The 16,634-nt window shown below is 39.6% G+C and overlaps 1 protein-coding gene and 1 long non-coding RNA gene across 3 annotated transcripts in view; one reads left to right on the top strand and one right to left on the bottom strand.

Moving 5' to 3' along the window:
- LOC134157867 (uncharacterized) overlaps positions 1-16,634 on the bottom strand; it is a 281,636-nt gene that overhangs the window by 93,894 nt on the left and 171,108 nt on the right. The window lies entirely within an intron of this gene.
- The window catches only part of NAV2 (neuron navigator 2), a 220,797-nt gene that overhangs the window by 195,292 nt on the left and 8,871 nt on the right, over positions 1-16,634 (top strand). For both annotated transcript variants that reach the window (XM_062607289.1, XM_062607288.1), the window contains 11 exons: positions 2,312-2,395; positions 3,044-3,155; positions 4,403-4,548; positions 7,041-7,213; positions 9,980-10,133; positions 10,625-10,784; positions 11,273-11,373; positions 12,399-12,494; positions 12,668-12,836; positions 14,895-15,130; positions 16,118-16,272. In XM_062607289.1, coding sequence (XP_062463273.1) covers positions 2,312-2,395; positions 3,044-3,155; positions 4,403-4,548; positions 7,041-7,213; positions 9,980-10,133; positions 10,625-10,784; positions 11,273-11,373; positions 12,399-12,494; positions 12,668-12,836; positions 14,895-15,130; positions 16,118-16,272 — 1,586 coding nt within the window. The remainder of the gene's footprint in view (positions 1-2,311; positions 2,396-3,043; positions 3,156-4,402; positions 4,549-7,040; positions 7,214-9,979; positions 10,134-10,624; positions 10,785-11,272; positions 11,374-12,398; positions 12,495-12,667; positions 12,837-14,894; positions 15,131-16,117; positions 16,273-16,634) is intronic.

Below are 16,634 nucleotides of genomic sequence, written 5' to 3'. Positions count from 1 at the left end.
ATGTGAGAACAGTTATTTAGGATAAGTCAGCTGTGTGCTGCTGCTGAACAAGTCAGGAATATCTCTGTGAAAGGTTTTGCTGTTCTGCATATATTTAGACAAGAGAATGTCCTTTTCCGTTTGGAAAATTTTCACACAATTTTATGTGTCATTTTGTGTATAGAATTATTTCCAATAGCAAAATAAAGTATTTTTTATAGTTTGTGTAGATTATTGTGCCTAATGAGACAAATACATGTTGAACTATGTCTCTGTTATTTGTGCACATTCATATCCATATACATGTGTATCTATAAAACGATGCCATGTAATTTCACTGGAAACATAGTTCCCTCTTACCAAGGTCCTTTCCGTCTTCTCGATCTGTATTTCCTTCCTTTAACTTACCATCATTTTCATTTCCTAGCTGATGTCCTTAATGTAATCAACATTGGGTTCTCAATGCTTCATGGGAAAACAAAAAAGGGTAATTGGCCAAGCACCAGACGATTTGGATCATATTTAGCACATGGACCTTGGTTGCAAGCAGATATTCAAATATTGGAAAATTCTTTGAGTTAGATGCAGATATATTGGCCAGTTCAGCATCTGGCAGATTGACTGCAATGCTGAAGTAGTCCTTTATCCCTCTCTGCAGGGAAGGCATCTCTGGACTCAGCTGCTTAACTTGGCTTTTGGAGTTCTCCTGTTGGGATAGCACAGAGAAAATCTGAAACCTGCAGCACCTTTTTGCCTTAAATCTCCACGAGGAATAGTGATCTAGTTGGAGGGATGTTCTGTCTGGCTTTTCTCTATCTAAAAACTTGCTTTATATTTTATCTAGGCCGGATTTGATCTAAGTGTGAGGTGTCCCTGCCCATGGCAGGGGGGTGGAACTAGATGATCTTAGGTCCTTTCCAACCCAAACCATTCTATGATTTACTGTTTTGTGTTTTATTTTGTTTTTTAGGATGTCCTCCTAATACTTAGGAGTGATGACATTTTGTTGTTTGGGGTGTGCATATATATATACCCCCATATATATATACAATATATATATGTTGTTTGGGGATATATATATTTTATATTTATATATATATATGCACACTTTGGGAGAAGACTTAAGATCATAGAATAATAGAATAGTTAGGGTTGGAAAGGACCTTAAGATCATCTAGTTCCAACCCCCCTATAAACTTTCTGTGAAAAGCTTTGTGGCAAGTGTTTCCTTAACCATATGAAGGGCACCTGAAAACTATCAGTAGGTAATCTTATATATGCTAATAATGGCCCACATAACAAGTCGAAGATGAAGTCTGGTTTCAGAACTGAACAGCAGACATTCAGAAATATTGATTGGTTTGTCTCTTTTTCCTCTCTACGTTTTGTGACAGGATGTCTTGTCATGTCATTGCTTGCAATAGCTTGAGAACATGGCTAGATAACCAAGGACATCCTTCTATGCCTTCTTGGTGTCAGGAATACTTTCAGGTGACAAGGTGTATTCCCTAAAGCATTCCTGGAAAGACTCAGTTAATGAATTGGATGTTTTAAGAAAAAATTGACTCTAATAAAGTCTTTCTATTTCAAAAATGTGTTTTCCATTTATCACAAGATCCAAGCAGCTTTAAACAGCTGAGAAAAGCACATGAACTAGATTAGTTTGAGATTGGCTTTTCAAAGGACCTTAACTCCTTAGGGATCCAGGAGGTAATTTTTTTCTTGTATTCTGGATGTAGGATTGCACGTTTTACAGAATAAATGAGAATTCCAGACTAGAAAAAGCAATACCACTCTTGGATCCTTTGTTAGAGCATGTTGATGTGATTGCAATAGCCAGGACAGTTTGAGGCAGCTGTCCTGACTATTGCAATCATGATGTCTTTAAGAAGTGGATGTAGTAGCCGAGTGAGGAGCCACCTCCAGGAAATCTCCTGATGTGTCAGGTCACAGTATTACTCGTATGTCTCTGTCTTCTGAAGTATTTGGTAGCAGCTGCTGCTGAGCAGGGCAGGGTTTATAGCCTAAAACTGCATCATTCCATAGCATGCTGCCGTAGCAGTTGTACAGGAAAGGGCTGTTCGCTAAAATTTTGAAGTTGGTCAATTACCTTTGTCATTTCTGATTTTCTACAAATAAATAGTTCCTGGTAATTCGTTTGCAAGCATTTTCATAACTCATGCTCTACTCATTTGACCTTTTCTAATCAGTGTTTTTAGTCTGTATCATTTACACAACAAACGATGCAGTTCCCTAGGTGGTCCATTTAAACAGCTGCAGAAATGTGCTTGTTTGGGGAGAGCAATCTACTCCTGTATGGTTTGACTTTCAGGCTCACCTCGTGGCAGCGTTTGAGCAGAGCCTGGGGAACATGACGATCAGACTGCAGAGCCTGACAATGACAGCAGAACAAAAGGCAAGCTTGAAAAGGGTTTGGGGATGTCTTAACTTCTGTTTCCAGCACTGCTGCTTGTGCTTCTTCTGTGGTTGGGGGCATTTTGTGCTGTTTGGCTTTGTTTCCTCAGTTGTGGTGACAGTAAAATAGAATCAAAATTTTGCATAGAGTCCTCATTTTCTGCACTTGGATGTTGTGGCAAGTGAGCAGGTTATTCCTACAAGTTGTTGGTTTAGACACATCTTCGTTATTGCATATTTTTGCAACGAGTTTCTTCCCAGTGCATCCACACATGTGCATGGTAAAGAGAAATGCTGAGAAAAATCCTTGCAAGACAGGCAACACTGGGGTTTTGGACAGTATGCTTGAATATATTCAGTTAAGTAGTGCATGTTCAAGCATACACAATCCAATATACACAATATTTCTGTCTTCCAGAGCATTCATATTCTTTCTTATCATAATAACCAAGCTATTTTGCAGCTTAGCAAGGGTGTGCTTCCCTCTGCATGCCAGACCTCATTTTCATCTCCTTGTACATATATTCCAGAAATTCTCTATCAGCTACCAATACCCAAATTGAAAAGCAGCTTCTTTGGAGCAGTTACCATCATACTATCAGCATTTTCCAGCATGTCACCTTTTTTTTTTTTTTAACCCTTATTCAAGGACTCAGAACTGAATGAGTTAAGGAAGACAATTGAACTACTGAAGAAGCAAAATGCTGCTGCCCAGGCTGCCATCAACGGAGTCATCAACACACCTGAGCTCAACTGCAAAGGTAAGCAGCACAGCATCACCTATAGAAACTGTGCAGTGCTCATGAGACTTTTGTCCTCTCAGGAGTAGCTGATGTAACCATCAAAGATCAGCTTTGTCTTATGCTCTAGTTAACTTGTTTGGGATCATGTGGGATTTGAAATAGGTATCTGTGTAAACTATGATAAATTGTACAGAAATAAATGGAAAAGTAAACCGAGAAGGTGTTTTAACAAAGCTTTTTCCACCTTCAGTGTGGAAAATTCACTGAATTTACCAGAATCATTTAGTAATTCACCCATCTATCTGCTGTTGTGAAGCAGCAGGGAGCAGAGATCCCCATTTCAGAGCTGTCAGACACTTGGTTTATTTTCTTCAGTGTTTTCAGTAATCTCCAGTTTAAAGTCTAAATACAGTCCTGTCTATCACACATCTCGTATTTATCCCAGTAGTTACACAGGGATATATTCCTAATGGAAGGGTTTGTAAGGTCTGGGTCTGAGATTTTAATCTCTCTGCAAGAAACAGTGATTATCATATAATAGGCTGCATCAAAAAAAGTGTGACCAGCAGGCTGAAGGAGGTGATCCTGCCCTTCTACTCTGCTCTTCTGAGACACCAGTTGGAGCACTGTGTTCAGTTCTGGTGTCCTTAACATAAGAAGGACACGGAACTGTTGGAGCAAGTCCAGAGGAGGCCATGAGGATGATCAGGGGCTGGAGCACCTCCTGTATGAAGAAAGGTTTGAATGGGAAGCAGGCTGAGAAAATTGAGCCTCTTCAGTCTGGAGAACAGAAGCTGCATGGAGACCTCATAGCAGCCTTCCAGTATCTGAAGGGGACCTACAGGGATGCTGGAGATGGACTCTCGGGGACTGTAGCAATAGGACAGGTGGTGAAGGGTTTAAACTTAAATGGGAAGTTGAGGTTAGATATAAAGTTCTTCCCTGTGAGGGTGGTGAGGCACTGGAACAGGCTAACCAAAGGTGTGGTAAATGCTCCCTCCCTAGCAGTGTTCAAGGCCAGGTTCTACGGGGCTTGGAGCAACCTGGTCTAGTGGAAGTTGTCTCTGCCTGGGGCAGGGGTTTGAAACAGGGTGAGCTTTAAGGTCCTTTCCAACCCAAACCATTCTATCATTCTGTGATTAGCAGCAGTGATTTGAATTACACCAGGGTGATTGTCAAGGTGTTTGTTTCCCTAAATGTTTCTTTTAGATTACATAATACAACACCAAATTGCAAATTTTGACATTGCCTCCATTCATACGCAGGACCTGGAGCTGCTCAAGCCACAGACCTGCGGATCCGCAGACAGCACTCTTCGGATAGTGTCTCCAGTATTAACAGTGCTACCAGTCACTCCAGTGTGGGGAGCAACATTGAGAGTGATTCAAAGAAAAAGAAGAGGAAGAACTGGGTGAGTATACTTCAGCAGAGCAGATTGTGTGGGTTTTATATAAAACTGTCAGAACACACAACCGGTGAAACTGAGCCGTTCAGCTCCTCACTCCTCCCCTCCTACAGCAGGTTAGCACAAGGACTATGCGCTGCTGAAATCCTGTGTAAACTCTTTTGAAAGTTTGAGACCTAAGTGATGTGTATGCTTGTGTTGATGCATAGTACTGAGTTTTAGCTTCTACAGCTGAAAGGCCAGTCTTAAATTAGAAGTAGCTGTCAAAGATCAGTTCTGGCTAAAAGTAATATGGTGTCCCACCCCTTAGGGAAAACCTACAATGAGAGATTCTTCTTTTTCTTTGCCTTGTAGGGCTTGCTTTTAAGTGAACATGTTAAACACTTTAAGAACTCTGTTTTGAGAATTGCCATGAAGCTCTACAATGAAAAAATAACCAATCTTGAACAGTTTTGCTTACTTGTCATTTCCCATTTTTCTTTCTTTGCACATCATGTACTCTGTACACGGTACCCTGTACTGGGGGAAAGGTACATTATATTAAACTCCATTTTCAGTTAGACCATAATTGGCTTAGCTTCTTAGTCTAATTGTAGTCTGGACGAAAGTCCCTAGATCCTTTATTGTAGCCAGTAAAGCAATCCATCCCTTCCTTCCTACTGAATTTAAGTCTTCCTGGATCTTTTGGTTGTACAGATAAATCCGTATAAATACAAAATGTGGTTAGAGCTGGTAAAAGCTTGATTTGTATTTGCACAGTATCCTCTCAGAAATGCTTGTGAAACTCCTGAACTATAGGAAACAGCTTTCTGAGGAGGTTCTTGTTTTTACTTCTCTCTTGTCCCAGTGGTTTAATTTCGATATCTTTCCAGGTCCTTCATAACAGCAGTATTTCCACTCTGCCCCTGAAATAATTGGTTGAATGGAAACTGTCATCTCCAAATCCTTCTTGTGCTAGCTTATGCATCAGTTATAGACAAAGTAAATTGCTTTAACTGAAATTGCTAGCAATTCTGAATTGGTGATACAAACCGTTCATAATCATTCAGCTTTAGTTAAGACAAACACTAAGTTTTTGCTTTAGCTTCAGTTCTTTGTTTTTGTAACCTAGAAGGTATTACCCTACATCAACAGTTATCATTCAGCAGATGACTATTTTTAAAGAAGGTTGAGGAAACATCTCCTTATTAAAAATAAATAAATAAAGTTTTCAGGAAGTAGGAGAAAAAGGACAGTCTTTTTATGTTGTTTTAAAAGGTGAGTACATCATCGCTGTGAAATGCAGATTGGAAATTCAGTCAGTAATTAGATGAGAAAAATATGTAAGTTGGGTCTGATTACCCATTGTTGTCTATTCCACAAATACTGAGGAGGTTCTCAGCCAAGATCTTTTTGTTATCTATGGAAACAACACGGCTGTCCATTCAGAGCTGAAACACCAGATTTTCAACATTTCTCACTGTAGGAGTCTTTGTCTAGTTTAAAATTAACTTTCAGCTCATACTAAGCCAGCCTGTTTACAAAAGTTAATTTGCGATAGCATTAAATGGTGTTCATAGAGTATCCTGAGTTGGAAGGGACCCATGAGGATCATCAAGTCCAAAGCCTGACTCTACACAGGGTAACCTAAAAATTACACCATTTGTCTAAGACCATTGTCCAGATGCTTCTTGAGCACTAACTGTTGAACTGTAACTTTGGGATAACGTCAATTTAATCACATTTAATTCATTCTTTTTGTTGTTTGAATATGGCAGTCACACGAAAAAAGGTTATTTTAATTGCAGGTAGGTGAAATACTTGTTCCTGCAATGAAAAACACAATATTAACCTGGCTGTTAGCCAAAACATTCTGTCTGAGCTAAGGAGAAAATAAAATTTAAATAGTTAAGAGGTTTTGGTGTGGTGTTTCCCCCAGATAACACAAAAAATAACCATATGTCTTTTGAAACACCTTGTTTATGGATAATAGAGTTCCAGTTTTAAAGTTGGTCATTGATCATGTTTGTCTTAGAAAGCCAAAGCTTTCCTGGCTTTCCTGTTAAAACATGTCTTTTTTTCATTCCCCCACTGCCTTTTGCTTGCGCTTCTTCTGGCAGGTCAATGAGGTAAGGAAGACCTACTTTACACTATGAGACACAAAGCTAACCCATCCATTTACGTCACTAACCGTTTCAACATCATTAACCTTGGCTGAGCCACATCATGTTGTAGCTGCAAGTTGTTAGAACATCTCTGTCAAGCCTGTTGCACTGAACAGAATTTGCTATGAAATAATTAAAAATAGGAAGCATTGATATCCACTCCTATTGACATTATTAATCTCATCGTCAAGGAAAAAAAGCTTTTTTATTCTTTTTTACCTGTATTAAAATATACATGAGTATGGCTTTTATCAGTTGGAGTATTTGCATGTTAAAGTTCTTATTCTGTAGTGCTTTTTGCCTGGTTGCATTCTTAATGATGGGCCTGCTGTTGTGTTCTTGGGGTTTTTTCAGTTACGCAGCTCCTTCAAGCAAGCTTTTGGTAAAAAGAAATCTCCCAAGTCAGCATCTTCTCATTCAGATATTGAGGAGATGACTGATTCTTCGTTACCTTCTTCACCAAAGCTGCCACACCATAACTCCACTGTTTCAACATCATTGCTGAGAGCTTCCCATTCCAATTCTCTGTAAGTGATTCAAGTTCTAAACAGCAAATGCCGTGGAAGGGATCTTGCTGCATCGGTAGAGGAAAAGAGAAATATTGTGCTTTGAAGAGATCCAAAGTTTTCCACGCTAGCTTGAAAAAACATCTCTAGGCTGCTTTACAGAAACAAGCAGAGGCAAAATGTACCTGACACCACCCTGTCACCTTTGATTCTTCTGTTTAAGAACCTGCACATCTGTACAAGCACTACAAGAGTCTGACAGCTCTTCATCATGAGGCCACAGGAAGAGATGCAGACTGTGCTACAGATCAGGGCTGGTCTGTTGCCACTGATAGGTCTTTCTCCCAAGCGTCACTTACCTTATCAACCAGAGGGGTGCTGTGTTTTGCTAAATGGGGTGAAATCCTTAATCCTGTCATACTGGCAAAAGAAGGAACAAAGATCACACTTACACCTACTGCCTATTTTGAATGTTCTGTAGTCAAAGGAGATTACAGGCAGAGAATAGAATAGCTGAATTTTGTATTCAGGGAATTAAAGATAGGTAGGGTGACTCCCAACCTAGTGCCTTTCTGTTAGTGTCCAGGAAGCCAAAAATCATTGCATTGTTACTGTAGCATAATTTATATTTCATTGGGATGCTATCCCAGCAGAACATACTGAGTATGAAGAGTATTTATAACCAGGGTGACCTTAAAGGGCAGAATTAATTGGATCTCTTGCTGTTAGTGGAACAAGCCAGGCCAAGTCTGAGATTTTGTTTTCTCTATTGGCTAAAGACTGCTAATCTGCCTTGATGATTTCCATAGCTAATCTGCCATGATGAATTCCCAGTTAAGTTGACAAATTCAGATAATGGTAAGGATTTATTGGAAATCAAACAGGATAGTTAAGGATACAGCTGAACTCATCTGCCAGCTTATGCCTGATGAATGGAGATGATCCACTCTTTTTTTTCTTTCGTACCTACCCAGCCACCTTGCCTGCTCCTTCCCTTGCACTGGCTCTGCTACTTCTCAGACAGCTCCACTGAGCTGATGCAGCGTTCTAATTACGTGAAAAATAATTTGACAGAAACAGAGATTTTTTTTCCCCCAGGTTGCTGGATTGGCTCAGGTCAGGGCTCTGATCAGACTCTGATGAGTGCCAAAGCTGGCATAGGCGTGGAAGCATGACAGCGGCAACTGCCAGGAGCAGGCTGGGGAAGAGGAGTGAGAAACAAATGGGCTCTTTTGGGTGGTAGCAAGCTATTGTATAGGCTTATCTGTATGACCAAACCATACCCTTTTGCTTGGGTTTGTATGAGAATTCTCCTCTCCGTCCCTTTGGGAGTAGGGGGATGGAAAGTGGAAAGAAGGGGCAGCGTGAGTGAACGAGTTACCTGAGTGGGTTTAAACCACGACACAGGTAGACTTTAAAGGCAGGACTTCTGCTGTGCTGCTTAACTCGTTTTATGTTCATGGGAAGGTCACAGGCAATCTTGAGGCTTCATTTTGGCCATGTGTGAAATAAAGTTAGATTATTTGCCTTACCATGCTAGTTTGTCTCTGAACTCACATTTTAGAATGTGCTTGGGTAACTCTGTAGAACAGATTTTATGTTAATTCTGTCAGTAGCTTCATCACTTGAGCAGGATAAATAAACACAGAAAGTTGTAAGAGGTAGTATTGTGAAACATGTAATTACCAAGCAGCCTTATGACCTTGAAGATGTCATGCAAAGCTTCCAGCCTGATATCAAATCAAATGCATTTGAGTAAGTACCCAGACTTGATGTTTCGCCCATTGCTTGTTTTCACATGAAGAAGTGAAAACAATAGCAATAATTTCCAGCCATATAATAGTGATGAAATGTTAGTAGCTGAATCTAATCCCTCATGAATTATTAGAAGCTTCTCCAGTGTCTTGAGCCTGAGTGAGGTTCTGGTAACTACAGCAGATTGAGCATTAGAAATCTGAGGCCAGAAACTTGTCAAATTCTGATCCTATCTATTGTCAGTCAAAATGCTATGTGCTGTATCTCATCTTGATATGAAAAGAGTTAAACTCAGGGAAGGATAGGATACAAGTAAAACTTCTGTATTTTGCCTTATTGCCTTTTTGGTGGGGAAAGCATCTCATTAACCTGATTTAGGGAGAGATATTTTAACTGTGAAATCTCCTTCAAAGCCTGCAGCTATGTAGTTGATCTTTATATAGATGCACTTAGGAATGTGCTGAAACGTTACTCACCCAGAATCTTTTTTTTTTATTGGGGGGAGGAGGGAAGAAAATTGCCACCAAAATGTTTTAAGCATGAGTGCTTTGAAGCGAGCAGGAATTTATCACGCTTCAATAGGTGTAGAGTTCCAAAGCCCTCCAGAACAGTTTAGGGAAACCCAGCTGTGCGCACCTGGTGAGCTTTAAATCTGTCTGTAAACTCATCAATCTCCAGCCAACTGCTCTTACTGCCTGCACCCCCTTCATTTATTTAGATTTTGGCTTTAGACGTTTTCCTTTATGGCAACTACCATGAAAAAAAAATTAAGACTATCCAATAGGAGGTGATTTCCAGAATTCTGTTTCAGGATTCAAGACAAATAACCCTCAGACATATTTATTTCACTAGCTTCTAATTTTTCCATGACATACCTGACTCATGTATCACTAATCAAATAAGCCCAAACTGTTGCCTGCTTCCTGCAGAATAAAAGGAGTTTATTCGTCATTTACTAATAAATGCTGGAGAAGCACCATCTGAAAAGTAACAAATGGTTTTGTTCAATGTCTGTGTTTCCATCTTCTCCAGTATTTCTGAATGCACTGACAGCGAGGCTGAAACAGTTATGCAGTTACGAAATGAGCTGAGAGATAAGGAGATGAAGTTGACTGACATTCGGCTAGAAGCCCTTAGCTCTGCTCATCAGCTTGACCAGCTTCGTGAGGCGATGAACAGAATGCAGGTAAGAAGTAACCACCTCAAATATTGCAGTTTTGTTGATGTGTTAAAGACTGGCCAACCTGCCCCACAGTAAAGATCTGGAAGAAGGTAAATTTGAAATTTTTAAATGCTTACTTAAAGTTGTGTTTATGTTGCAAGTGTTAAACCTCGTACCTTCATTAAGAGTCAGCTTGAACACATGAGTTCTGCTGCACTCAACCCTGAAAACGTGGGAAGATCAGTTTGACTGTCAGCAACCTCTTAAAATGCTCCCATGCTCTCTGCCTTAATATAGCTGCATTTCAGTGTTTAGTGAATTCCCGCATTTATGTTTTCTAGGATACTTTGAAAAGTTTCATGGAAGGGACATTGTAAGAATTAAAATCATTATTAAGATAAAATATGAAAATGGCATTTCTGCTGAACTGCTCTTTCTTCTGAAGTTACTTATGTTGCCGTCTTTTAAGTGTATTTTCACTGTGCCTTCTTAACTCCTGACTTTGTCTTTTCAAGAGTGAGATTGAAAAACTAAAAGCAGAGAATGATCGGCTGAAATCTGAAAACCATGGCAGCTGTAGCAGGGCTCAGTCTCAGGTTTCCATTTCATCCTCTCCAAGACATTCAGTGGGTCTCTCTCAACACAGTTTGAACCTCACAGAGTCAACCAGTCTCGGTGAGTTTAATGAGAAAGGCGGTGGGCAGGTTTTATCCTGCACTTGGAAGATTTGGTTTGGTTAGCCATGGAAAAATGAAAGCATGAAAATTATTAACAGTTGAGGTGTGGAAATATGTCAGGAGCTGGCACAAAGCCTCCTTTTAAAATGTTGTCATAGGTCTGCTACACCCTAGGTTGGAGTTGTCCAATTATGACCTCAGCTGCCAAGAGTCATGTTTAAAGCCATTTAATAGTGTACATTTCCCAGGGGATATATCGTAGGAAGGAAAATACAGAATAACTAATAATTTTCAATGCCCTTCACTTTTTAAGTGATACTGATATTTGGTAGAGGAGTCAGTAAACCCATTCTTATGTTTTACCTTGGGGCATGCGAAGCCCAGATGTGTTATGTTTGACTACAGTAAGCGTGTTGGCATCGACCAGAATAGTCTTCGTTGTTATTAAGATACAGCTATGAAGCCGTTGGTGTTCTCTATTCACAGACATGCTGTTAGATGACGCTGGAGATGGCTCTGCCCGGAAAGAAGGAGGCAGACACGTCAAAATAGTTGTCAGCTTTCAGGATGAAAGGAAATGGAAGGAAGTGAGTTATGTTTTGTGCCTAGCTTTAAAATATAAGTAACTGTGGAATGTGCCAGGGAATTCAAATTTATTGGTGTATCACTAGTGATAGACAAGGCACTCAGCTCCCTCCCACTTCCATGGAGCTGCTGAGACCCAGAACTGTCAGTTCAGGTTATCTCATGGACTCACCTACAATAGCTCTGAACTAATAATGAAAATGATCCAGTGTATCAGTAGAAGGTGCACTGAAATGCTGGAAGCTCCAATATTCTGGAAGAATTTAATGGATCCAAACTAGGACATCTATGTGTTATCATTCTAGTTCAGGTTTTCCTCTGGTACAGCTATCCCATTTTGAATGACATCTTTCAGAGGTTCTCCACTTGCAAGTAATTGAAAGCAAGAATCCTAAATACCTGTTTTTACAGGTGTACTTAAGAAATAATTTTGCGTCTTTTGTAAGGGGACACACACAAAAAAAATCTGACTAGTCAGAAATAAATCTGACTCAGCAGATTTTGTATTAATATTTGCAGCCCTGGGTAAGCAAATTGACAGTAAATTATAACGCTGTCTCTATATGTAACTATTTATACATATAACCATGTATAATTTTTACATATGTATGTAGATTTCTATGTCTATGGCAGCATTTCTGGAAGTAAATAGAATAAACCTTGCAAAAGCAATATAGTTGATTGCGAAGTCATGGGAAAATGAATGTACCGCGAACTTTCCTGCCTAGAATTCTCCTAAGATCCTTTCTGTCTTTTTGAATTGTTCATAGATTGGTTAATAAAAACCTTTTACTTAACATCAGCACTGCATAAGTGTCCTTTAGATTTGTTACTCCAACACTGCAGAAGATGTTTAGAAGGAAAGAAGGATTTCATATAGCATTTAGAAGTCACCATAGAGAGTGGTAAAGATGCACCACAATAAAAAATGAAGGAGGAGGAAAAAAAAGCTATTTTAATAACATTAAACAGACTTGTCTGATATAGTTAGGATTTATTTATTAACTTCACATTTGTGTGCATTTAGGATTCGAGGCCTCGCACCTTCCTCATAGGCTGCATTGGAGTGAGTGGCAAGACCAAATGGGATGTTCTGGATGGGGTTGTACGACGGTTGTTTAAGGTTAGAGAGTACAGTTTGCTGAGTGCTTGAATTGTCCTATTCAGTTATGATGGTGCCAAGCAATATTGAACTTGCTGTGATGATGGCTATTCTAGCATAGAACAAAGCTCCCCCTGGCTTTCAGTGCTGGGTTTCAGTGCTGCCTAACTTCCCATGTCCCTTTTTCACCCTAGGAGTATATCATTCATGTGGATCCTGTGAGCCAGCTGGGGCTGAATTCAGACAGTGTTCTGGGCTACAGCATTGGAGAAATCAAACGCACTAACAGTGCAGAGACACCTGAGCTTCTGCCCTGTGGTTATCTAGTTGGAGAAAACAACACTATTTCAGTTACCATCAAAGGTAGTTATGCTTGACCTGCCTCTTGTAGCTCTCACTAATTGCAGTTTTATCAAAGCTTGCTGAGTCAAGAAACTTAGAGAAGTAGAAACTTCTTCTTGTGTTTCTTTTTCCCATCCCTGCCTTTTATTTACTGGTCCTTCTATTTTCATGTGATGAAGACAGCACTTGCAGTATGCAGCGTCTGTAAATTCAGCAAATTTTCAACCTGTGACAGGAGGAAAAAATTACTCAGCAGTTTCCTCCACATATCTTGAATCTCTTGCCTGGAGTTGTCCTAGAGAAGATCTCAAACCACAAGGGATGAGGTAGAGTTGTTTGAGCAGCAAAGTACCTTCCAAATGAATAAAGCCTCAGAATTTCGTTACATCTTTGTGAGAGCTATAGTTGTTATTTCCTTCATGCAGAGTAGAAAAACATCTGGATTTAACTTGCTTGATTGGTCTCGCTGAAGAATCCTCCCTTAGGCACCAATAAGGAGGGATCCCAGAATTCTTGGGATACCTCAAAATCTGGATTATTTTCAAAGTGTATGGTTTTCAGAATTCTCATTACATCGTCCTGCTAAGAATTTACTTCTTATATTTCTCATATCATTTCTCATTTGGTTTCTCAGGGAACCCTTTTTGTATGAAAACTAAACTAGGAAACCAGGTTTCAGGGGAGAAACCCTCAACCTGCTGCATTTTGAATGTTACACCAGTGAAATCTCAAACGCAGGTCTGCATACAGAGGAGTATTTGAGACTCTTGCCAAACACTGCAGCTCAGCTGTGAAATTTGGCTAAGGATAGTTTGATATTTTTAATATTAGTGTAAAAAATCAGTTACCGTGAGTAGCAAATCAATGGAAAGACAAGTTATGAAATACATCAATTTACTGAGGACCGATGTAAACCCAAGTTATTCTGCATACTTGGAATACGTTGTCCAATAGTAAATCCCAAGTGAAATACTGCTTAAGGTCTGTAAAGACTCAATCTGATTTTACATTTAACTTGCATTGGCTTCACTTGTACTTTGAAGGTTCATCTGTGATAACAGTTTTCAGTAAAATAGAAATGTATTTAATCAGTTTATGGAAAATCACTTACATATAGCTGTGAGATATAAAGCTGCCTGTATAAATATTTAATATACCAACTAACCATTAAGGTGCAAACATTTCTCTGTGTGATCTGCCAGTTTCCCTTCCTGCTGTTTATTTTGAAGCACAGTGTTTTTCCTGAGCCAGTTCTGCCTAAAGTGACTGCTGATGTTGCATAAATGCTTATCAGTAGTTTTCTGTTAGAAGAGATAACTATCAGCATACAGAGAAGTTTAATTACAAGTGTTTGGGAAAGCAGGGGGAGGTGATGATAGCTGGAGGTTTTGTCTAGTGATTCAAAAGTAAACAGGTAAATTTTGGATGAATTATTACCGTACAAGGCAAAGTACTGTAAAATGGATGGTTTGCGTGTGAAAAGCATGGCCTGGAATCATTTACTATGGCAGCTTTCATAGGGCCTTAGACACCCTAGAACAGAAAGCTGAAGGAGGATACAGGCTAAGCGCACAAGTCACTTCTGCCTTTATTTTTGCAGCTTTATATGTGCTCGTCTCAACATGAGGGATACCAGAGCTGGGACGGGATTTACCTCTGAAGTGAAAAACAGCTTGGTCAAGTCAGATCTAAATCTGCTATTTTTAAGTGTGATTTTGCAGGAGTTCCTACTGTTTGCAGCATACAATGTTGTACAGTCATAAAATAACATTTTCCAGTTCTCTGGTTTGACTACATATTTATTTCATCTAATCACAAAATGGTTTGGGTTGGAAGGGACCTTAAAGCTCATCCAATTCCAACCCCCTGCCACAGGCAGGGACACCTTCCACTAGACCAGACTGCTCCAAGCCCCATCCAGCCTGGCCTTGAACACTGCCAGGGATGGGGCAGATTTCAACTAATCTTGATTTGCTTTTCATCATAACTACTTGGTTAAAAAAGAAAACTTTTAAAAACTGAGGCAGTTTGGCTAAAGATGGTGAATCTCTCTAAATGAGGAATCTTTTCCTGTTGCAGGTATCTGCGAGAACAGTTTGGATGGTCTGGTGTTTGAATCACTGATCCCAAAGCCTATACTGCAGCGTTATGTCTCTCTCCTGATGGAACACAGACGGATTATCTTATCTGGCCCCAGTGGCACTGGTAAAACATACCTAGCAAACCGTCTGTCTGAGTATATGGTCCTTAGAGAGGGCAGGGAGTTGACTGATGGCATTATTGCAACCTTCAATGTGGACCATAAATCCAGTAAGGTGAGGACACAGAAATCATCCTTGCATGATTAATGAAAAACAAGAGACTCATCTGTTACTAATCCATCAAAAGCTGATTTAAAACTTCTCTTTTTAAAGCATTATGTTAATCCTGGTAGGAAAAATATTAAAAGTTCCAGAACTGCAGATTCACCTGATTATGGGCCTGAAATAGTAGGCTTCCAGGTGTATATTTAAACACCTAAAGGTGTCATGGTTTTTCAAGTGTTTAGGAGATTGAGAATTGCCCAGGAAGTTAAACACCTGCATAAAATTCCCAGAAGCTTAAGCAATCCCTACTGCATGTGGGCGTTCTTCCAAACACCCTCAAATGCAACTCTAGGCTGTCAAGAGTTTCTGCAGCTGCATGTATCAGCAGCTGCAATCTGCATATGCTGGGTTTGGAGTGACTGTTGTCCAGACACATTCCTGCACTGGTAAGGCATGTCTGTGCTTTTTGATGTGTTGGAGGGTTTGCTGAATATACCTCCAGTGAATGTCTACATTAAAGAAAAAAACAAACTGTATATTTAATGGCCTTAGGCACGTTTTCCTCTGGAGGAAAGGAATGGTAAAAATTGTGGTTGTAGGAAACTGGTGAAATTTGAGAAGTGCTACGGAATAAATGCTTCTGCAGAGAGAGTTGAACAAGTTTCCGAAAAGAAAGAAAAATACATTTCAGATCTCTGAGTGACAGATTAGGACAGCATGAATGAGAAAACACATACCAAATTACAAAATCTTACCCCCCCCCCCCATTAAGCCCTTTCTCAAACATAGTGTTCAAATCTTCAGCATAACTTAGACAGGAGAAGTAAAAACATATTCTGCTGTTTTCTCATGGAAAATGTATGTGTTTGTAAAATGTAAGGCTCTTTTGCCTTAGATTTTATGACAAAGGTAGCAGTTTATCTTAACTGTATTTTCAAGGAATATGAAGAAAACTGCTTGCTTTCTTTCTCTCTTTTCTTTATATATTCTCTGCAGGAGCTTCGCCAGTACCTGTCCAACCTAGCAGACCAGTGTAACAGTGAAAACAATGCTGTGGATATGCCTCTTGTAATCATTTTGGATAATTTGCATCATGTTAGCTCCCTAGGAGAGATCTTTAATGGACTTCTAAACTGCAAGTACCACAAATGGTAATGAAATACTCAGAACACATTCCACATTCCAGTACTGGAGTAGGACCACTGCTGTTCCAAAATGTGATCACAAACCCAGTATCTAGATGAATTCGGTCAAGTGGACTGAAACGAATGGACTGTCCATATTATGGACAGCATTCCAGAGGTTTTATTCTTCATTAAATGATCAGTTCCTCTAAAATCAGTAATGAAATAGTAGGAGAGGGTTTGGGTAATACGTGTTTACATCATGCAATAGATCTGCAGTACTAAAGCCCCATTTGCAAAGAAATATCCTGCTTTGAGATTTCTGTTTTACTTTGAGAATTTGATGATCTTGGAACTCAGATTCTCAGTAAATTATTTGGTTGTAATTC

The sequence above is a fragment of the Pezoporus occidentalis genome, unplaced genomic scaffold (genome assembly GCF_034315485.1).
Source record: "Pezoporus occidentalis ecotype Australia unplaced genomic scaffold, CSIRO_AGI_Poc_V1 ctg121, whole genome shotgun sequence".
Classification (NCBI taxonomy): Eukaryota; Metazoa; Chordata; class Aves; order Psittaciformes; family Psittacidae; genus Pezoporus; species Pezoporus occidentalis.
Note: the sequence above shows the minus strand (reverse complement) of the source record. Positions and strands in the feature narration are given on the sequence as shown.